At 39.9% G+C, this 24,231-nt stretch overlaps 1 protein-coding gene across 2 annotated transcripts in view; it reads right to left on the reverse strand.

The window, feature by feature from the left end:
- Positions 1-24,231, reverse strand: part of SATB2 (SATB homeobox 2) — a 189,234-nt gene that overhangs the window by 68,260 nt on the left and 96,743 nt on the right. For both annotated transcript variants that reach the window (XM_046019461.1, XM_046019459.1), the window contains exon 7: positions 5,905-6,377. In XM_046019461.1, the coding sequence (XP_045875417.1) occupies positions 5,905-6,377 (473 nt within the window). The remainder of the gene's footprint in view (positions 1-5,904; positions 6,378-24,231) is intronic.

Genomic DNA, 24,231 nt, shown 5'->3' on the forward strand with positions numbered 1-24,231 from the left:
CCATAGTGACGTCTTAGTTTAGATTTGGAAGGCAAGAGGCATAATATTGAAGATCAGTTTCATTCAACCTACGACCCCCACGATAGGCCCAAAAGCCGATTTAGACTCGCAGTGGCCCTGATCCATAATCTGGGATAAGAAGAACGTCCTGAGATAGATTCCTGTACAAGTGATCTATTAGGGAAGTGTTTCTGAGGGAAACTGGTGAGGGCGTGGGAGGGGCAGGGAAGGGAAGAAGACCAGGCAGTCCCCGCCTCAGCCTCTCTGTAGAGAGCTCTGGAAGAGAAGCCACACTTCCGGGCCATCCCTACGACCGGAGGCAGGGGAGCTGGACTTTCATCCTCCTGCACCTGTCAGACACAGCGTAAGTATCTCCAGCTCTCTGCCAGTGTGAGGAAAGCAAACTCCAGTAGCCTGAGGAAAGTCCTTTGAATGAAAAGCTGACTAGCAGTTGGTAGCTTCTAGAAGTACAAGTAGGGGGACAGAAGGTGGGAATTAGAACGCCAACAATAGGGCAGCCGTGTCATCTGCCTCAGCCTCCTCAGGTGTACTGACCACACCACCTCACTCTGTGACCACAGGTGACAGAAACACTTAGAAATATACCACAGGACTGCCTGAAAATTGATGAGCAGGTCAGAACACATCTTGTGTCTCCTTTGTCATAAAATCCTCAGAGACCCAAAAAGTGGGGTTAACCTCTTTCCTCCAAAAGACTAATAAGGAAAAAAGGGATGGTGCCCAGAATCTATTTTACGTAAGGTCACAATGACGAGAACAGGCTTCTAGCACCCGGACGGCACAATGAAGCTCTGCTATCCCCTCCATCTAGAGCTCCCTCATCTTGAGCCCAAGCTGAAGACGTGATGTCCTAGCACCGCAGGACCTCAGGACACACTGATTAACATAAAAATGTACTAAAGCTCTTGGAAATAGAGCGCTCTTCCCTCGGGTGTGGCTATTTTATATCACCAGATGATACACTCACAGGGGCAAAGGATCAGATATACACAGTCATTAATAGTTTCTCTTTGGACAAGTGGCGTTTTCAAATGCTGTTTATTATGAATTTGAGTTCTTCATCGGGAAGTTTCAAACACGACGAACTAGACTGATGCTTTATTGCTTTGTTTTTCATTTGTTTAAGATTTTATTCTTTTCGGGGCGCCTGGGTGGCTCAGTGGGTTAAAGCCTCTGCCTTTCGCTCAGGTCATGATCCCAGGGTCCTGGGATCGAGCCCCGCATCGGGCTCTCTGCTTGGCAGGGAGCCTGCTTCCTCCTCTCGCTCTCTCTGCCTGCCTCTCTGCCTACTTGTGATCTCTATCTGTCAAATAAATAAATAAAATCTTAAAAAAAAAAAAAGATTTTATTCTTTTCTTTGACAGAGAGAGACACAGTGAAAGAGGGAACACAAGCAGGGGGAGAGGGAGAAGGAGAAGCAGGCTTGCCCCAGAGTGGGGAGCCCGATGAGGGGCTCTATCCCAGGACCCTGGGATCATGACCTGAGCCAAAGGCAGATGCTTAACGGCTGAGCCACCCAGGTGTCCCTGAGGTCTATTTTCTTAGTTTTAGCTTCATTTATGAATGTTATACATGTGATTTTGTTCGATACACATACACTCTCTCTCTCTCTGTCTAATTACTGGTTGTTACTAGTCCAATCATTAAGCACCAAACAAGGAATGCGAACTATAGGGTGACAAATACAGTTGCTTTTTACTGAATCTGGTAACAAATGAATAATAGAGATCATAACTATTTCTAGAAAATATTCAGTGGGGGAGCCCTAGGTGACTCAGTGGGTTAAGCATCTGCCTTCAGCTCAGGTCATGATCTCGGGGTCCTAGAATCAAGCCCCTCATAGGGTTTCCCATTCAGCAGGGAGTCTGCTTCTCCCTCTGTCTCTGCCTCTCCCCTCCTGCTCGTGCATGTATGCATATGCTCTCTCTCTGTCTCAAATAAATAAATAAAATCTTTAAAAAAAAAAAAAAGAAAGAAAGAAAATACTCCGTGGACTAAAGATGTATGACCTATCAGTAAAGCAACTAAGTACAAGACTGATCCTGGCCTTGGGTATCCACCTAAAAGAAGAGGTTCTAATCCTGTTTGCTTTGAGGGAAAAAAAAAAATGTTGAGATTCTTTTCTATCCAAAGATTAACTGTTCATTTATGTTCTATCTGTGAAGTTCATTTGTGTTCATTATAGCTAGAAATCATTATATCACCCATCAATGTCTGATTCCACTCAAAAAAGCCTAACGTTTGGAAAATCCATGGTTGGTTTCATGGAGCATAGTACACCGTATTTTCCATTTAATGATTCTGCTGGTGAAACCCAGCCGTCCAACCTTGCTGTTAGTGACTACAGTATATGCAGCAAAAACAATCTGCCTGCTGACCTCCAGCTTAAGTTCAAACTATGTCATTCTGTCAATACCATCTACCTTGATTAGGTTGGGCTTTATACACAACAGGTTATGATCCCAGAGGGATGAAAAGCTTTCCCAAATTAAAAGCAGAATTTTAAAAGGAAATACTCATACATTCCTATGCAGTTTCCATTTGATATCCTCAAGGCTGGCCCATGAACTCAAACTCATGTTGATTGAAAGTGAATGTTCCTTTCTGCGTGTAGCCATCTTACAAATTTAATGGCAGGAGGAAAATAATAAAATGTGTTCCATGCTTCAATTAGGCCTTTTATAACTTGGCACTTGAACGATGGCACTGCCAAAGAAAAATCATTAATCCATAAAAATAGACTAAAAGGACTGTGCAGGACAAGACAGACCTCCAAGATCCTAGGGCCTTGGCAGAGCATGCCCTCACGCCAGCATGGTCTGTCTTTTGTCTAGTCTCTCTGTGAGTCCTCTCTAAGGCTTCATGCTATGTGGATAAAATGTATACTGCATTTGATTCTAAAATCCAACCACGCTTTCAATTTTATACTTAGCCAAAGGAACTGTATATATAACCAGGCAATAAAATGTTGGCTAGCTATGAAATGCCCATTCATGCCTATGAATGATAGATGAAAGAACACACCCACACACACTGCAAAATAAAGACTAAAAGATGCACCCTTCCACTTTGTATTTAGCAATAACACGCAACACACTTGCTCGAAAGAACCAGAGATTTTCATAACACGAGTTCAGATAACTGTGGACACGCACAAATGCTGCTTGAGTGCTTTCAGTCAAAAAAAGAAGCCCTAGGGTGCTATCTGGAACCTGTGCAGACCTCTGTGAATCTCCAAATGCATTTTCTAAAGATGTCAACTGAGTCTGTCAATAATAGAATGTATAAATTAGCTAAGAGTCATGGGAGCAAGAGATTTCCCCCTCTTGGTCTCCTGCCATACCTAATCTGTCAGCACCAAACCTCAAAGAGCCCCACTGTGCTTCTTCCCTTCTCCCAGTCCCCTGGTTCCAACATTCCTGGAGTCTCTTACCAAACCACAGTGCTTGGTTCCATCACCAGTTCATGCCTGTTAACTTAAGCTGAGATTCCCAAACTACTGGGCAAATGCTTCGATCTCAGATGGAAGCCCCATCACATTCAAACTGTCAACACACTTCTGGCCTCCTTTTCAGCACCAACTCCTGGAAAGAGTAATTTGCAGCCCTTGCTTCTGTATCGTCAACGGTTAGTCACTCCTTGACTCCTAAGTTCTGGCTCCTGCCTTCTCCACTCTAATGAAATTATACTCTAAGTTTGCCAAAGATCTCTCCCAACCAATCACCAACTTTCACGGCGCGGTTCAAGCTTCTCACTCCCAGATGTCTTAGTCTTGCCCACATGGACAAGTCTCCCGGAAACTCTGCTCATGTCCTCTGTGCGCTCACTACTACCTCCTTATCCTTCCATCGCCACCCGCTCCCACCTCTACTGGCATCTCTTCTGACTCTTTTCCGGGGGAGAGGAGTGGTGATGGTTTTTTCTCCTCCTTCTCCCAACTCTCTAAATCTCAGGCTCTGTCAACAAATTTCTAATCTCTTCCTCCAGCCCTACAAACTCTCTTTAGCACCAAACTCGTATTTTCAATGACTCCTGCATCCCTTCATTTAAGAAATCTGCCAGCACTTCAGGGTCAAAACAGCCTAATCCAAAATAATCACTCTAAACTTACTCCAACCATCTCTTTCGATGTTCTCGATACTTGAAGTAATTACAGATTTATTCTCGGTCACGAGGCTCAAACCTTGGCATTATGGTGGTTACACTTTCCGTCAGTTTTATTTCCACGGTGCTTCCTGACTCTGTACTCTATTTTACCACCAGCAGCCTAGTTCAAAACTTCTAAACATTTCAGCTGGACACTTAGGGCTGCTTTCTAAATGGTATCGCTACCCTCTTGGTATCATGAGATCCAATTCTGATTACTGGATTACAGCATATTCCTACATAAGACCTCCAGTGATTTCCAGTGTCCTATTAAAGTTCAAAGTTCCTAGCATGGCCTTAAGACATTTTTTTGATCTGTTTCCACCTTTTATGTTTTATTATCTGGCTTTGCTATCGACTACCAACTATTCCCAATCCTGCCTGACTCAGCACTTTTCTCGTTAATTCCTTTAGCCTAAAATACCCTCCTTTTCTGTCTTTTCCTGTTAAATTCCATTTATCCTTCAAGGTCTAACTTGCCAGCAACTTAATACTCAAGTCAGGTGTTTACAAATGTGTTGGCCCACGCTCTTTTTCATCTCTGCATCTGCGCAGAGCTTAGCCTCCTGCCTTGCAATGAGGAGGGTGACAAACTTCAACCTACTGTCCTCTGAAAAGCATGGTATTCATCCTCCTGTAAGGATCCCTTACCCCCAGCTCCTCATGGAGCTACAACCCACTACAACCACAGTTCTTCTCCTACACTACTCACATTACTTCTCATTTTACTTTCGTCATCCAAACACATTTGTTTAAATTACCAGGTCATTAGCTCCTTGAGATTAGCATTTTAATTTTTTTGTTATTCATCTAAGGACTAAATCAGTGGTTTTCAAAGTATGACTCCCAGGCCATTGGCATCAGAATCACCTGGGACCTGGATACAAATGCACATTTCCAGGTACTTCCCCGGGCTATGGAATCAGAAACTCTGAGATGAGGGGCTCAATAAAACAAGATATACATGAACTGTTTATCTTTTAGTATTACATTAACATGTAATTCTCCCAAAATATCAAAAAATATGAGTAAACTATCCATTACCATTTTATCAATATCTTAACTTTAACTTATATATTTTGAAAGGTTTTTTTAAAAAAATTACAGAAATTATGACATTAATACTCTTTTTATGAAGTTAAAAAATGAGGCAAATAATACATTGCATACGCATTAATAGTTTTAGAACTAGTTTTTAAAAAACAAGTAAATGATAACCACAAAATTCAAGACAGGAGTTATACCTGGGGAAAAGCCAATGGAGAAGATAAAGGGAGAGAGGAGCACATAGGCCCAAGTCACTGGTAACATTGGGTCCTGAGTTGGGTGGTAGGTTCACAGATGTTCATTACCCTACTCAAATTAGTTAATTATGGTCATATATGGATCAATGATGACAATATTTGCCAAACTAAGGATTATTAGTTAATCCTGAGTGCTCTGAGATAATAAGATAAAAAAGATGTCACAATTCTGTCCTTAGTATTATTCTTTTTTTTTTTTCAAGATTTTATTTATTTATTTGACAGAGATCACAAGTAGACAGAGAAGCAGGCAGAGAGAGAGAGAGGGAAGCAGGCTCCCTGCTGAGCATAGAGCCCGATGCGGGACTTGATCCCAGGACCCTGAGATCATGACCTGAGCCGAAGGCAGCGGCTTAACCCACTGAGCCACCCAGGCGCCCTGTCCTTAGTATTATTCTTAACCACCAATTACCATGTTCAATGCTAATCATACCTGTGTGCGGTTGAATGCCACTCTTGCAAAGACAGCTTGGGACACACTTGCCCTCTTCAGCTCATCTCTGACTTGCTGGTAGATATCTGGAGACACTTCTACGGAAGAGTTGGTTGGCTCTGGCTTAACTGCTCTGGGAATGGGCGGATGGTTCAGGAACTGCTGGTTGATGGCTTGAGGATGCTGGTGAGCCAGGAGCCGGCTAACAGCAATCTGTTGGTTTATCAGATGGGCCATGGCTATTTGTTGCCTAACAAGTTGTGGACTGAGCTGGGGAGAAAGAAGACCAGGGCTCATGATGGGCTGTAATGCGGGCACTTGGTTTCGGATCGGAGTACTGTGGTGGATTTGGCTATGAGGAGACTGTTCGTTGGTTTTCCCCAAGGATGCCAGCTGGTTCATATTTGGTAAATGCATTGGACGCTGGCCCAGAACACAATAGTCTGAAAGGTTTTCTCGTTCCACTCTTTCAACTGTTAAGAGATAAAAATGATAATTCGTCATTATTTTCATTGGTATATTTTATTGCTACTATACATAGTACTGAATTATCCTATTTTTGGTATATTAATGACATAAGCTTTTGTCGTGCAAAGCTGGAAGCCCCAGAGTAACAGTGAGTTATCCCTCCCTGCAAAATGTTTCAGTACTAGATTTTTTTCATAGGTGATATGAAAGTAATAATATTTATTTCATTTTTCTTAAATTCTTAGAAGTGGGCATTATATTGAATAACCAAGACAGAAACCATTAAGCATGATAAATTCTAATCCTCTCATATTCCCAAGCTCTCTCATCTCCCTCATCACCCTCTGTTGTAAAAACACCAGCTGTTCTCATCTTCTGCAGTTTGTGGTTAATGGTGTAGTTCATGGTTATCAGGAAATGACAAGGACAACATCTCCTGCCAAATTAACTGCTACCTCCTAATAAAATCTCACATGGTAAGTATTATACAACTATGGGAACATTCATAGAAAATGTGTACCGTGTAGTATATCCTTTTATCTACTCATTTGTTATCTTTGTTATAGGAATATTTCTTTAAGAAATGGATATGTTAATAATTGTGATACGCACTAGGATAAGAAAAAAAATCTCCCAATATTAATAACATTGCCTTGACTTTCCGTTAAATAAGATCTCCACTAACCCTCCCCCAGGATATCGGCCTTATTACATTTTATTGTACTTTACTAGTAAAGATTTAAGGAATAACCTGGAAAGGCAAAAGAAAAAGAAAGCGAGTATCTTATATGTTCAAAAATGAGGCACTTTTTTTTCCACTCCCAAGAATATTTCCCAGAAAAGAGCAAATCACCTCACAGTCAAATTCTTTTTTTTTTTTAAGATTTTGTTTATTAATTTCAGAGAGAGAGAACAAGCATGAGCAGCTTGCTGCCAGTGAGGGGCAGAGGGAGAAGCTGACTCCCTGCCAAGCACGGAGCTAATGCGGGGCTTGATCCCAGGACTCTGGGATCAGGACCCAAGTCGAAGGCAGATGCTTAACTGACTGAGCCACTCAGGTGTCCCTCATAGTCATATTTTTATCTAAATCTCAGTATCACATTATTACGTAAAACAAAGGTTGGCTTGGAGAAAACGTACTAGGCTGAAATAACCTTCATCATTACTAGTTTTAAATCCTTACATATGAAATTTAACAAAATCGGGTATTTTTTAAAAATTTACTTAATTGAGAGAGAGAGAGAGAGAAAGAGTGTGGCGGTGGGGGGGAGCGGCAGAGGGAGAGAGGAAGGGATTCTTAAGCAGACTGAGCTGAGCACAGAGCCTGATGCTGGATGCTGGGCTCTGTCTCATGACCCTGAGATCATGACCCGAGCTGAAATCAAGAATCTGACCCTTAACCAACTGAACCACCCAGGTGCCCCAACAAAATCTGTTCTTTTGAGCAAAAATTTCAAACAGATTTAGTAATTATTTCTTACAACTGCAAATGCTGGATATAATCATGTAAAAGCCTATTAAGATTACTTTAAAGAACAAGAGATCAAAAGTAGTCACCTATATAGGATAAATTTTAAAAATAGCTGTCTCACTATTATGCAAATGATCCCGTAGCTTGGCATAATGCTTACAATGGCAGAATCATATTTGTATCAAAAGTTCAAAGTCTCAAAAACAACTTGAGCAGAAATGGCATATCCTAGAAAACTGGGTAAATGACTCCAAACACGGGGTTTTGTAATGACAGAGGCACCAGTGAAGGATTTGAATAAAATCAGTCAATGAACTTTAAAAGCAGAGAAAAACAGTATTTCTAATTAATATTTTATGTACTATATGATTTTAAAATACATATGTAGACATCAATTAATTGTTAATTAAAATGTTGGTAAATATTTGATAATTTTATCCAAATGTTTTTGGATTTTACATATTCAAAACTTCTGACTGGGAAAGTAAGTGTTAGTGTTTGGAATCACCTGAGATTCAGACATACACGGTATTTATTCCTACTTTGCTTAAAAAAAAATCAAAATGAATGCTTAACTTTCCTATGAACCCCCAAATAAGTAAAGTTTATCTTAGACTTGTTTAAAGGCTCAATTTCTAATTTAATCCCTTCAATGTAATTTGTTTAGTAGTACTCACCTTTCCTCCACAAGGTTCAAGGAGAACAAATTATTTTAATCTTATCCTCTAAATGCAAACGTTTCTCAGTCATTGTATTAATTAAACTTTAAGGCATACGATCTTAAAACTAAACGAAGCAAATGGCTGAGAGCCTTCAAGAGGTGATGTAACACCGTTTCCATACGGCAGGAATTACTATTATGACCCCTTACTGAAAGAAGGAAAGGAGCCACACAACGTGTCTGGAGTAAAGTTGCACTTTATGGACAGAAATACTTGGCATCGACTAGACACTTGGTTCACTTTTGTCTAATTCCTTTTTAAATCAGCCAAAATAAAGGCAAACTCAAATATTAAATTATGTTTTCAAGTACTAAAGAAGTAAAAGTTTATCCCTTTCTTTTTCTACTTAAAAGCAAAAAAATAGAACCATAACATTTACAGCACGCACGCTTTGATCAAAAGCTAACTTCCCAAAATTTCAGTATTTTCATTCTTCGGTGGTTTAATTACACTTTCTTGAAATACATCTGAACACAGGTACCTGGGGGGCTCTGTCAATTAAGCATCTGACTTTGGTTCAGGTCATGATCTCAGGGTCCTGGGATCAACCACCCCTGCCCCCCATACCCCTTCAGTCTCCCTGCTCATTGGGGAGTCTGCTTGTCCCTCTGCCCCTCCCAGACGCTTATGTCTCTCTCTATCTAATAAACAAATAAAAACATTTTTTTAAAGACTTTATTTATTTATTTGACAGAGAAAGAGAGAGGGAGAGAAAGAGAGCACAGCAGGGGGAGAGGCAAGGGAGAGGGAGAAGTAGGCTCCCTGCTGAGCAGGAACCCAGACGTGGGGCTCCATCCCAGGACCCTGGGATCATGACCCGAGCCAAAGGCAAGCGTTTACCGACTCAGCTGCCCAGGCGCCCCCAAATAAAATCTTTTTAAAAATTTAAAAAAGAAATAGATCTAGATCACATCATTAGTAAGAAAACTATGCACAGATCCAGTCATAATTAGGCACACAATTAAACGTTGTCAGAGCTCCAGAAAACCTATATGAATGGGTGCAATAAGAATCAGCATAATGTCATTCCATCTTCCTTTAAGATTGTACATAGTATGTCCTTTTCATATGAGTTCTCAGATCCTTATAAATTAATATATTTAAAAACAGGGACTGTGGAAGTTTCCCTAAGGACATGCAGTGACACCATGAAGTACCAATTCCTTAGAAAACCATAACGAAGCAACTGCAAAGGCAACTGCCTACACCTCCAGGTAGAGAACAAAAGGCAGAGAAGCCAACTGCAGAGATACAAGGGGAGTGAGAGAAATCCTGCCAGTCTAAAGGAAGTGGCCGCTACCTCACCTTGTCCAGTTTTTGTCTTTCTCATATTGTCATTTTTTGAGATGTTTTCTCAAGAAAACGGAAAATCTGGATTACTAAATGATAGTGCCTATTTTTGAAGGATTGGCAATTAATTCCATTTGCAAAGCACAACGCATGCCAAACAAAGCCTATCTGAAAACCAGATACAGTCTATAGGCTACCTCTAAGACTAAAGACACCCCTTAAGTTGTTAAAGAAAAAGATACTCAACAACACGCTTTGAAGACGGTAAGACAGAGCTTAGACCTATCCAGGACCATCGCAATAGGCATAGGGACCCCTGCAATGGGATTTTATGACGGGGGAGAGAGACCGAACTTAACTCCAAATACAGCATCAACACATGGGAACACCCTGCCAACGAGCAGGGTGGGGGTCAGTTGACAGAAAATCACTAAGAAGAAACATCAGAAATAAGGGCGGTTCTGGCTAAACTGACCTAACAGGGTTCTTTATGAAGACAGGCCAGGGCAATCAGACATCACCTGGGGGGTGGGGGGTGTGGAAGATGGGGAACCCGATCAGATATTGAGGGGTGATCAGATATTGGGGGGTTCAGGTTAAACTGACCTAGAAGGGTTCTTGCTAAAACTGGATTTTACAAGGAAGTGCACAGATGGGCCATAGAGAAAATTTAGAAGACCGGTTAAAAAATCTGGTCAAACGAAGAATCTTTGTCACTATTTTTCAGTGTCTCTCTACCAACAAAAGCCAAGTTTTTTACTTCCTAAGAATGAAAAAAGATTTTAAAAAAATCATCATCCTGACTTTTAAGAATGCTTAAAAATCAAATGCTCACCAACAGGCTACATCTCCACGGACCAGAGCAGAGGATGGTTTCAATAACAATTTCTACAGATTTTGCCAAGCTTGAAAATCTTCATTTTCTTTCTGCTACCACTCTCATAAAAAATATCAGAATACTATTTTAGCCTCTAAAGTCACAGCAGGTCAAAGACAAATGCTTTAAGAAAAGCATTTTCTTAAATGCATAAGAAAAGGTGAGAGGAACATCTAGTGTACCAGACTCCATCTGACAATTGAGCTTGCATGCTCATTATTTTTCTTTTTTCCTTCCTTCCTTCTTTCCTTCCTCCTTCCCTCTCTGCCTCTCTTTCTTTCTTTTTAAATGTATTTGAAAGTAATCACAATAGCTGAAACGCAGACCTAACAGCCGTGCCTGATTTTGTGCTTTGCTTTGTCCCTCTAATGGAAAACATAACAAGTCTGTCTTAAACTAAACCAAGTCCAAAGACAACACCTTGGCTCTGAGGGTCCATTTTATCTCTGTGATATTTGGCTGTGAAAAAGAAATCCTGGGAAAAAGAGGATAAACTGTAGTCCTGATTCTAATGATGAAAGCAATGTCCACAGTCACAACCAAAATTGTTCTCAATAAAGCCAAGATGCTTACTTATTAAAGAGACATAAAAAACACAACTACTTCCAGGGCTTTGAATCAGAGCTGCAATTTAATTTACACTGAATTTGATTCTACTGTTGCTGAAATCCTGAAGGGGATCTGTGGGGTTGGGAAGTGCCTGGGAAGGAATGATGCATCAAGCTTCAAGTCTGAGTCTCCAAATAGGATGTGGCTTGAGGAAATGTCAAGGCAAGAGGGGCTGAAATGGGCTGAAACATTTCTCTGCCTCATAGCTGAGAAGCCTTCTGTAGCTCTCCTAACCCCTGGGAAAGGATCTCAGACCAGGGGCCTTGCAGGTGAACAGTTCAGATCTGGAGTCTGCGCAGGTTTCTGAGAAACTCAAAGTTCCAGGATATCTTACAGATTCCTCTGAGCTTTCTGGGAATGAGTGAAAACTTCAGGAAATGGGAAACCATTATCTAACCGCTCTCTGAGTGGTTCTGGGATTCTATTTAACTCCAAAGTAGGAGAGCCCTTTGTAGCCCTGCATTAGAATTGCAGGAGCTTCTAGAGCCTTCCCAAGTTCACAGAGTTGATGTTCTAACCAAAAGCAGCCTATGACCGTTAGCTATTTAGTGGCCATCGTTGCTGGTTATGGCTGGTGGTTCATAGACTAGAAAGTCAAACTCCTCCCCAGGAACTAATCTGCATTACAATGAAAAGATATTTGGTGCAAGAATCTCATTTTATGTAAGCAATTTTACAGTATGCCCAGGAAGTCAAGTATTTATCTTAATTATCACAAGTCCCTGATATAGACTTATATTTCATGTACATTGTACATTTCTGGTACTATTCAGAAGTACAGTCCTTGAACCACCAAAATCCATATCACTTGGAAGCCTGTTAGAAATACAAATTCATGGGCTCCAAATCAGAATCTTAGACTTCTTATGTACACTAAGATTCCAACGATTCTTACGTACACTAGAGTTTGCGCATCGACATCTCTGTCATCTGTGTATTGTTGGCTTTTGGAATTCTACCAGATAGCTACCAGGTCATTTTTATGTTCACTAAAGTTTGTGAATCACTATTCTATCTTGTCTTTACATTGTTGTCTTTTTTTTTTTTTTTTTAAGATTTTATTCATTTGAGGAGAGCCTGGGTGGCTCAGTGGGTTAAAGCCTCTGCCTTCAGCTCAGGTCATGATCTCAGGGTCCTGGGATCGAGACCCACATCGGGCTCTTTGCTCAGCAGGGAGCCTGCTTCCCCCCCCCCCCCCGCCTGCCTCTCTGCCTACTTGTGTCTGTCAAATAAATAACTAAAATCTTAAAAAAAAATTTTTATATATTTGAGAGAGAGAGAGAGAGGGTAAGCAGGGAGAGGAGCTGAGGGAGAGGGAAAGAGAGAGTACCAAGCGGCCTCCATGCTGAGTGAGTGTGGAGCCCTATGTGGGGCTGGAATTCACAACTTCAAGGTCATGACCTGAGCCAAAACCAAGAGTCAGACGTTTAACCAATTGAGCCACCCAGGTGCTCCTTGTGCTGTTGTCTTTTGAGACTATACCAGACACTTACTTATTAACTGTCCAAGTCTGTTGTCTGTTCTTTTCTCTAATATCACTTAACATTCATTACATTATACATGTATAACCATCTTCAAAAAATTATGTGATGGGGCACCTGGATGGCTCAGTCGTTAAACATCTGCCTTCGGCTCAGGTCATGATCCCAGGGTCCTGGGATCAAGCCCCGCATCAGGCATCCTGCTTGGTGAGACGCCTGCTTCTCCCTCTTCTGCTCCCCCTGTTTGTGTTCCCTCTCCCGCTGTGTCTCTCTCTGTCAAATAAATAAATAAAATGTTTAAAAAAATGTATGTGATACGTCTTCAGCTTTTGCTGATGGTCACATTATACTGAAGAAGCACTGACTGGACACGGTATTAGAACCTGTACCCAAACCTGCATTCCATGACTACTGTGGGGCCTCCTTGAGCAAGCTGGAGTTTCTCCGGCCCTCAGTCTTGCCGTAGGGAAAATATTATTATCTCAGAATTGTATGACTAAAGTTTAGATGATGAGTATCTATGTGAAAGATCTTTGTCAAAGCACTATTGTAAATTTCAGAAAATATCTGTATAATTATGATTAACAGATTAGGCTTCCCATTTCAAAACTTCCTGATTAAGACACTCTGACAAACGTCTGCTGTTTCTCAAAGGTCACCTAAGGAACTGCAGTCTCTTCGTTTTTTCAAGTAACTATGCCGTGTTACATCACAGCACTTTTAAAAATAAACCCTATACTTTAGAAGGACTCTTTGTCAGTATAGAATCGCACGCCTCACGGTATACACAGGGATGTACTGCTATTCAGTTTCTCCAGAGGAGGCTTAACAGAGCACTTTCTGACCTGCAAATCAGGACGCAGGAGAGATGGGATATAAAATGATACATCTCACAACTCTTGAAATTAAATTTATAGAAATGCTACACAAATATTGCTTTAAGCTTCAAAAGTTAATATGAATAAAAACAAAACAAAAAAACCCCTAAGGAATAAAATCCACTGTGAGTATATACATGTTACATTTACATCAACCAAAAGAAAGAAGGAAAATATTCTACTTTTTTTTTAAAAGCAAATGTTTAATGTCTTATTTTTATTTCCCAGGGAAATGAGTAGGCATCGAAATGTCCACACTTTAAAAAAAAAAAACATAATTTTTGCTCTTTAGTTCAGTGCTTTTCTCAGTTGGATTTCATTATTTTTATTATGTCTATTTGCTGTAGATGCTATGTAAAGTAAACCTACTAAAATTTCAATACTCAAAATATACTCCAATGACTAAATGCCCCAAAATATAGTTGCTGAGGAGAATTTAAAAGCAAAAGGAGAAGTATCCGATGGGCACACATCAGATGCCTGACAATCCCAGTAAGACAGCTTAGGATGGGCTGAAAGAACAAACTGGGATGTTTAGGGCCAAGTTCTAACTTCTGGGGTGATTTGGGAATTACCTGTAAAACAGGGAGGATTATCTGTAAATCGGTTTTAATGCAATCTTCCAGGTGACTTACCTAATAGTAACTGCTGCTATGATTTTCAGAAACAATTCCCTCTCTCAGAATATCTGCTTCTACTTCTAGACTCTTCGGCAAGAATTTAAGACTTTTCTAAGACATCTCACTTTGCAAAACTCCCCCATTGCAACGAGAATACTAGTAGTTTATGTAGTGACACTTACTGTAGATGTAGGATCCCTCCTGCAGGTTTATCTAACTATCCTACTTAAAATACTGATAAAATTTCCAGAACCATGAACCTCGTGTTTTAATGCAAACCTTAACACAGTTGCTTTTGTGAAATAATCCTGGGGGTCTGTCCATACTTAGAAAGCTGTGGAAAGAAATAAACTGGGTAAAAGGCTTTGCAAAGAGAAATTTCTGGAATTTCTGGCCTATGGATTTTTCCTAAAACCATTAAGATGCTTATGCAAATGTAAAAGGATTAGCATGAATGGTGCTAATGGATTCCTTAATAAGATAACAGTCCAGTATTCCCTAGAACATCTCCAGGAAATCCAGGATAGAAGAATAGAAGTGGGGGAAGGGGAGGGGAAGGAAGATGGCAGAATTTCTCTGTGACTCCTTCAACTCAAAAAAGTACTCTGGAAGTGATTTTACAAGGGCATGACATGGGTTTGCCTCTGACACTCTTGGTAGAAAAGTTGCCAATCAAATTGATAATTTCGAATTGGCACCCAAACCTTGGAGTATAGACAAAAGATACTCCTGAGTATATCAGTGCCTTGGATGTTCATACCTCCACCCCAAATGCCTTGTTCCCCAACCCTTAGGTCCAAAAACTTGGAGCCCAACTTTAAAGACAATGATCCCATCTAATACGAGAGAGGTCAGATAATTTGCTCAAGGTCAAATAGCTGTCCAAATGTAGATAAATATTTAGGAATATTCAAAATGATTAGGGCTGCTGGCACAAAGCCTCGTAACCATGATAAACCACATGACCAGTATAAACTCGGGTTTTTTTTCCTTCTCTTTCTCTGCGTTACTCAAGGTTAACTTCTCAGAACCTACAGATGTCACAAATACTTCCTGATGAATTTTCTTTAGAGAAAAATGTGCATTGTAAGTGCAGAAATTCTCATAACTGTCTTGCTCATATGCCTCTTTTAAAACACAATGGCATTTCCAGGAACATGAAACCCTACTGACCATAAAGCAGTTGAGGCACCGAGCTAAACCCTGCACATATCATCGCCATTGAACTCTCACAGCAGTATGACAGCGATATTATATGACCACTTTCCGGAAGACGCTGAAGCTCACAAAAAATAATGTCACATACCTATTCAAGGAAGACTCACACCCAAACCTACATCTTTAGGACCTTACACCTTTGTTCCACTGCTTATGTGAAAAGGCCCAACTGGGGGCATGTGGTCATTATTAATTTTAGGATTTGAGTCAGGACTTCTCTCCTTTGCTACAGAAAAGTCCTGCCTTCTACTTGATGTGCATGCACACAGCCATCGGTGACATGAGGAGGGATGGACTCTCTGAACGGTGAAGGTACAATGTGATGCCTTCCCCATATGCTTGTAAACCTTTCTGATGTGACGGATTGAAAAAGCTAGTTAGTTCCACAAAGTGATTAAATCACTGATTCCTCAACAATGGAATAAGCGAATCACTAAAACGGGATTATCCACATTTGTTTGTTGTTTTAATTCCTATAATAAGTATTTATTAATCAACTATTATGTGCCAGAAATGATGCCAGCCCCTAGAGATACAGTAGTGGGTAGTATTCGTTTCAAATACTCCACTCTGATTTGCTTCAGACGATTTAACTCTTTGCTGCACATAGATGGGCCTGTAACACCTGCCTGTAATGTAAAATGCATCTCTACTTGATGACAAAACATAGTTCCTTGCACCCCAATTCATTGATTATTAGCAATTTATTCTGGTCATGTATAATATAAATTCACACTTGTTATATTTATTTTCATGATTCTCCCCCATTCTTTTTTCTTTTTTTTTTTTAAATTTTATTTATTCATGTATTTGACAGAGAGAGAGAGACACAGTGAGAGAGGGAACACAGGCGGGGGGTGGGAGAGGGGGAAGCAGAAGCAGGCTCCCTGCTGACCTGGGAGCCCGATGCAGGGCTCGATTCCGGGACCCCGGGATCATGACTGGAGCCAACGGCAGACGCCCAACAACTGAGCCCCCAGGCGCCCCTCTTTTATTTTCCTTGCAGCCAAAAAAGTTTTGTTCCCAAGTGAGTGTCATTAGCACGGACTCCCACCTGACTGATGAAAAGACACGAATCACAGGACTGAGAGCTCTGGCAGGTACTCTTTATAAACTGTCAATATGAAGTGTTTCTTTGAAACATGTAAACAACAAGAAATAAAAAGTGGTACGTACACTCACATAAGAAGGTAATAACCATAAATTCCTGTATGACTGAACCATATGAAATTGGCAATACCTAATTTTAAGCTACAAAAATGGCAGTTTCATATGCTTCAACCTGATATTGAGTCTGACTCTTCTCCCTGAACCGGGTTACATACTATCACTAAACAGCCAGACCGTCCACCCAAAGTCTTTCACTGAGTAAAATTCTTTTTCAAAGGTATCATAACACTAACTTCTCTGACAAACCGTAACAGCATCCCACGTGCTAATACTGAATATGCCCCATCACTGAAAAGATTTCTGACTTATTCTGTCCTAGTCGATAACTGAAGTACAAAGTCAGTTTGTACAAACTGAGGTACAAAATCCATTTTCTGTTAACATGATTTGAGAGCTAAAGCTAATATTCTGTATATATCAAATATAAATCCCACATCATTAAAAAGAAAAAAAAACTATAACCAGAAGAGCTCACTAAATATAATTAAAGAAAAATATTAGGAGTCTGAAAGGGCTGAAAGGCAAAAGGAAAAAAACAAAAAGCTAAGTCTTTTAGGACTATGAAAGTTAAAGATTTGTTTTTCTCTAAATTTGTTAAAGAGAATCTGTCTCTGGGTTGAGAACTTGCTTGCAAAGTCTCTGCCTAGAGCAAGATATTCAGAGCCAACTTGTTAACTCCTAATAAAACAAGGCTTGGAAGGAAAATGCTTCCAGCCCCATAAGCAAAGTGTACCAGCCAGCACTGTGATAATACCATACGACTGGTTTTCTTAGGTGTATTTTCCCCTTATTATCAACTTCCTTTTTCCATCATATAAGATCCACAAAAACACATACATCTACCATAAAGCACTTGAAGCTGGACACCTCTGTGCTTTGGCAGAAAAAGCTCAGAGGACCCATTATGTTCCATGGAAAAAGTGAGCGTTATTCGCTTTCACCCTTATTGTAATCTCAGCCCTCCCCATCGGAACACCACTGTCCCTTTTGGTTTGATACCATTGACCATTTCAAGTATTCCTGGAGCTTTCTGTATAGGTGAAAGCTAATTCCATCTAATAATATCTTTGTTTTCATTCTTTATTTTAATCTGAAACTGTAATTTCAGAGGTGAGTTCAGCACAAGAGAAAAAAAAAACAGCATTTCAGAAACTTAATATTATTGTTTAGGAGCATTCTACCTTTGCCAGTTGGCATTCTGTGTATATTAATTCTTTAATTCAACCAATTAAAGAAAAGTTAATCAAAGAAAAAATAAACCCATAATTCACTCTTTTCCATTGGCCTTTCTCTTTGCTTTTTACAGGACTTAAATATTTCAGGCCATTATTTCAAGGAAAATATTCAATAAACTAGCTGGAAAAACCTCAAAGGGATGTTTTTTGTCGGCTACATATATGGTCCCTAATTTTTACTTAACAAAGGTGTTACTGTCTTTTTCAGTGGAATTGACTATTGCTAAATCTTTAGCTCAATAATAACTAATAGAAAAAAAGAATGATTTTAACCCATTACTAATTCGCTAAGGACTTTTGTAATATGAATTAAACAGGCAAAAATTGTCTTTTTTTCTCTCAATTGAGACATCGGATAGCAAATAAGATTAGTCATAATATCATATGTGTAAAAATAAAACTGTCTTAAATGCATATGTTCAAATAAGTTCATATATTCAATTCAATTTGATTACTATTTACTAAAATAAGTCCTTACAATGTTCAAAGTCCTATGTTCATAGGGGTCTGAGGAGGGCACAAAATCGATGTGTCCCTAAGATGTTCTTTGAAAAAACTTGCAGTCTAGTAGTGAGATTATTCAAAACTAAGTCAAGGGGTGCCACGGTGGCTCAGTCAGTTAAACGTCCAGCTCTTGGTTTCAGCTCAGGGTTGTGGGATGGAGCCCAGGGTCAGATTCTGCACTCAGGGGAAGTCTGCTTGATTCTCCCTCTAGCTCTTGCCTCCCCTCCTTCCACCCCTGAATGCACAAATTCTCTCTCTCTCTCAAATAAATAAATAAATCTTTAAAAAAAAAAATGAATCGGGCGCCTGGGTGGCTCAGCAGATTAAGCCTCTGCTTTCAGCTCAGGTCATGATCTCAGGGTCCTGGGATCGAGTCCTGCATCGGGCTCCTGCTCCAGGGGGATCCTGCTTCCCTCTCTCTCTGCCTGCCTCTCTGCCTGCTTGTGATCTGTCTCTGTCAAATAAATAAATAAAATCTTAAAAAAAAAAAAAATGAGTCAAGGTTACTATAGAACATGGAACTTAGAAAGGTGACAGCTTGAAAGGCCCGACTTTAGAACTCATCGCCTGACTTAAATTCCATATGAGTCCAGATTCATCTACTTCCTTGGGAATTCAGGATTCCGAAATCAGATCATCTCAAATTCCTGCAAAAGGTGAAATGAAGGCCTATCACCAGTCAGGTGAATGACGAGTTTAACAGTGTCGAGCGCAGGCAATTATCATGTTCATCCTAGCTTCTTACACAGCATTTGTACTTAGCTTTGAGCACCTTGTGAATTTAAGTACTTTTCAGCTTTTAACTTTGTAAATCATCGAAGAAAAAATAAATGATTTTTATTTAATTGATCATAAAGCTAGAGAATTCTCTGACTCTGACCCACTGATTTTCCCAAAATAAGATGATGTCACCACAATCATACTAGATTTTTAACAAGCTGGACATTTCCTGGTCTACCTACAAAAACTCATTTCAGAACTCTGTAGGTTCTTCATCTGGGCAGGACAAGTGGAAATCTGAAATTCTGAGAACTCTAAATAAAGCACACGGTAAGAAAAAGCTAAGAACTAAAGAGACCTGAACCTCCATAAACCCCTGAGTCACCTCATTCAGTTCCCTATGCTCCCACTGTTGCCCAGACACGGTTGGTCCAGAATCTGTCTCAGGCATCCTCCTCACCAAACCCCATCCCAACCATTCCCTCTTACTGCCAGATAATCACCACAGCTCCCTACAGTATAAGACGCCTCATTCTTTACCCTTGCCTCCATCTTCAAAACCTGTCTCCTTGTCCGTCTTCTTTCCTTTAGGTTCTAAAGACAACGTGGCTATTTCTCTTTCCTTTAAAGGCAAAGCATCTTCTGTGCCTCAGATCCGATCCCTTCCTTGTTTGTGAGCTCCTGCTTGTCACCCGTCTCCCTCTCCCGAGCCTTTGCCTCCACCGGCTCCACTCTCTCTCTCTCTTGAATATGGGGGACAGGGTGGGGAGTGTGTGTTAAACTTCATCCTAAAGCTGCATAGTTGTTTTATATCCTTTCCTGACTAAGCCAGTGTCTGCTCTCCTCATTCATTCTCTAGTCCTGTACAATGGTCAGCTAGTTCCACATTTTGAATGGCCCAGTGGATATCTCTACCTAGTTCACCAACTCTCAATAATTATAAGCAATGGATCAATTTATATTGTCCTATTTCTGTCAAAACTATGAAGAGTTACTTAAGCTCAAAACCTTGAATTCTACTTTGATTTCTTTTTCTCTCTCCCACAGATATATGGCCTTGGTCATTTTTCTCCGTCTCATTGCTGCCATCAAAAGCCAAGGCCTCCCTTTCCTATCTTTACCTGCACAGATGGCCGCAATAGATTCTATTTTGCCTACTTCCTCCCAGGTGCACCTGCTGCCCTTATCCCTCCCACCTGCCTCCTCTCCTGCCATACACACTCACCCCCACACATAGAGGACTGCTAAAGAAATTTCTCTTTTATACCACCATTTACATCGTATCACGCCCTTGCTGGAAAACTTTCACCAATTCTCAATATGCATTAACTGAACTTTCAGAGTTCCCCAGGGTAAGGCCCCAACCTTATTTTTCATCGTTATAACACAAATATTACCCACAGCAAGATCACCCCAAAAATCTCAGCTCATTTACCAATGTTTGAGGCTATCAACCCCACACCTCGCTTTTCCTTTTCACCAGTTAAAATGTTAGCCATCCTGGGCATCACGTGATAGTGCTGCATAAATGTACTGTCATTCTAGACAGAGTGAACAACCACTGAAATTTTCTAGACATTCATGCTCTTTTGCACCTCTACATCTATACCAATGAGCTTGGCAAGTGCCTCAAGTGTTCTTCCTTCTCCTTCTCTCCTTGCAGAACTCTACTGTCCTTAAGGTGTAACTCAAGGGCTGCTTTTCAAGTTACCCTCCTCTCCGAGCTAACACTTGTTAGTAAAACTTATGGACCATTCTCTGTGCTACTCTAACACAAGTTTATACTCCTGCTATGTATTCGCCAGATGGAGGGCTGCCTCCCCTGCTAGGCTGACAGCAACCCAACTAGAGGCCAGAACCACATCTTATGTGTTTCTGGATGTTTCTCACTGCTTTTAGCAGTGAAAATGCCTGTAGTAGAAGCACTCGCTAAACATTTAATGAAAATGAGTTCTGTAACTGTGACTAATTATCTCACAAGGAGGGACTATGCAAGTTCCCTACTTAGAATCCTGCCAGGTACAAAAAGTTGATGCTCAAACTGATTTTTTAGATGCTGGCTTTTTGAAACCAAGAACTGCGTCTTAAACTTCTTTCAAATAGTAATTCTATATGATAGATGAATGGATGGACAGATGAGTAAGGAAAAAACATCATTTTCCCCTTTCCATCCTTTCAAAATGGCACCACAAATAGTATAAGGAGACAACACGTTCCTTTCTTTTAATCTACAAATCATATTGACAAATGAATGTTTTACATTTTAACATTTATGCCCGTTAATGAACAAACAAAGTTCAGGCCAAAGAAGCAGCTGTCAGGACAGCCAGAATGAGCTTTATAAGATCCAAGCAAGGAACTGGCCCATACCTCGGGTCCATGGCATTTCCCACATACCATTCTTCCACTTGCCGACGCTACCAACAAGTTTCTAATCGGGGGGCCATACAGGCTAACGTGAGGGACGAACGAATATCAACGACAGTCACAGTAAAAAAGCACAAGGCTCTTCCAATACGATGGAAAGCGGCTGGTCGTGGAAATGATGTTTCTATTTCCACAAATATTTGTGTAAAATTTATCTAAGTTCAAGGGTTTCTGCAGAAGCCAAGGACTTGATGTTGGCATTACATCAGGCAAGATACGGTACAGGCAGAGGGACCAACGTCCTTGCCGCACACCTTCATTTCGATCCAAAGCTGAAAGAAAAATCTCTCTCATGACTCAGAAAAATTAGGTGGACAGAAGTAAGTTGCTTTTACCTCATCAGAGCAAAACAACAGCAGAGGGAGAAGTCCCGGCCGTTGATTAAAGACATTGTCGGGACCACCGATACCGCCGTGGCTAAGCGGGGACTGCCTCATGGAACCAGGTCAGGGGACATGGATTTTTCTATTCAACTCGGAGGCACCACTTTGTAAATGACACAATCATTTTTGGGTATAAGAGGTGCTTTAAATGTGGTAACATTATATCATTTCAGCTATAATGATCATAATTACTTATTTCTTTTAATCACAACCCACTTAACCACTTTAGTACAGAGGACTAGTTCAAGGAGTTTAATTTTCATTCAACATCTAATCTTTGTGTTTACTGAAACCCTTCACGGGCTTTGTTTACTGTCTGCTTGCTGGCCTGGACGTTTGATCTTGCAAGACTAGATCAGACAGGGTCAGATAAAATACTGATTACTAGAATAAACCAGGCTTGGAAAAGTAACACTGGTTTTTACAAATCCTCATTTCTCCCAGCTCTTTAATATTTCGCAAAATAAGTTCAAATAAATAAAATTAAGACAACTAACAATCAGGGGATTCTTGAGCAATGATTGAAAAAAGAAAAGTGATGAGGATAATTTTGCTTTCTGGCCAAAATAGGGGGTTTGGTTATGTTGGTTCATTGTAGCGGTGTTATTTTATGACACAAATAATTTTACAATATCCACTAGTATTTGTGTGAACTTGCAATGACCCCTTAATTCTTGTGACCAATGAAATAGTTGAGACTGACCTGACCAAAGATGACACTTCATTTTGCTTTGGGTGTCAGATGAAAAACACTTTAGATATGACATTATTTTAACTTATTAATTTTTAATTAGGAGACATTTAAAATATACGAGTCCTTCTTTGTTAAGGCACTTTTTTATTCTTAGAAGATGCCCTGCAGAAGCAGATTGCCAGAGAGTATCATTTCCGATGGTACTTCATATATAATTGCCACTTAGTTTCATAAAAATGATGAGGCAACTTTATATCTACATAGTTAATAGAAAAGAGGTTAAAAAAATAAGTGTTTCATTAAAGTGTGCAGAACTTATGAAAGAAAAATTGATGGGGTAAATTCAACACAACCCCAAGAATTTTTGAAAATAATTTTGTAGCAGCATGAACGTTTCCAGGTCCCTGTGGATTATCCTTGTGTCCAACATTAAAACTCCTAAACATTAAATAACTGTTAATATTGGTCTTTTATCCCTCCTGCTTTTACACAGAATGTAGATTTTCTTTTCCTTATACTTGGGAGCTTATGAGCTCTACACGGTAAAATCCAGGACAGAAGCAATTAGAGTATGAGATGAACGGCAATATGAAATACTGTCTAAACCAACCTACTACCCTATCTACCCACTTCATTTTATTCAATATCAGAAATTCCTGGGAAGCAGGTTCATATTCTGGATGTTAAAAGCAGAGGATGCCAACTGTCTCTCCCCATCCATCCTGAGTTAACACTAATGATAACTCAAATATGTCTGTGTCAACCATGATTGTCTTTGAAATTAAAGAAAAAGGTAAACAGAATGTACTCTGCTGTGATCACTGGGGAAGATAAAGTTAACATGCTAAGCCAAACTAACTTAGGACATTTTAAAGAATAAGTGTAAATAGTTTAGCTGTAATAACAACAAATTCAAAAAATGCACATTAAAATGTTTACTTCCAAATTCAGACAATTCCATTTGTATATGGCTTTTACATCTGTTTTTAATGATATCAAATTATTGATTGTTCATTTTTCTCATATTTATTTAAGCATTAACTATAGAATTTGCAATTTGATCCTTTTTTTTTAATCCTACTGTAGACTTTTATTTTTGCCAGGTTTTAGTCATATTTACTTTGATCTTTCAGTGTATATAATTATTTTACTGTTTATTTATTTCTATGAGAAGAGAAAAAAATTTTGACCTAGGAGATCTATATGTGGCAATTTGTAACAGAATCACATAGCTTATGTTAGGAAATCATGGTTTTGATTAAGAAGCAACCATTTAGTTCCCACTGTTTTATTAAAACAGACATTAGCAGATAATAGGAAACATATTTAACAATGTAGCTGCATTTAGTTTGGGACATTAGTAAGTTAGCATGAGATTTTCTTCTATACGTTATATCAGCCAGGCTACATGCAAATTGGTAATTGGGGGGTGGAAACGGGGTGGGTAGGGGGGCAAGGAAGGACATGAAACTCCAACTGCCAGGTTCGCAGGAAGAGCCCTAAGGTAGAATGCTGCTTTTGCTATTACTCATTCCCAGATCTGAAACTCATTCCTCGTCT

This window comes from Meles meles, chromosome 9, assembly GCF_922984935.1.
Source record: "Meles meles chromosome 9, mMelMel3.1 paternal haplotype, whole genome shotgun sequence".
NCBI lineage: Eukaryota > Metazoa > Chordata > Mammalia > Carnivora > Mustelidae > Meles > Meles meles.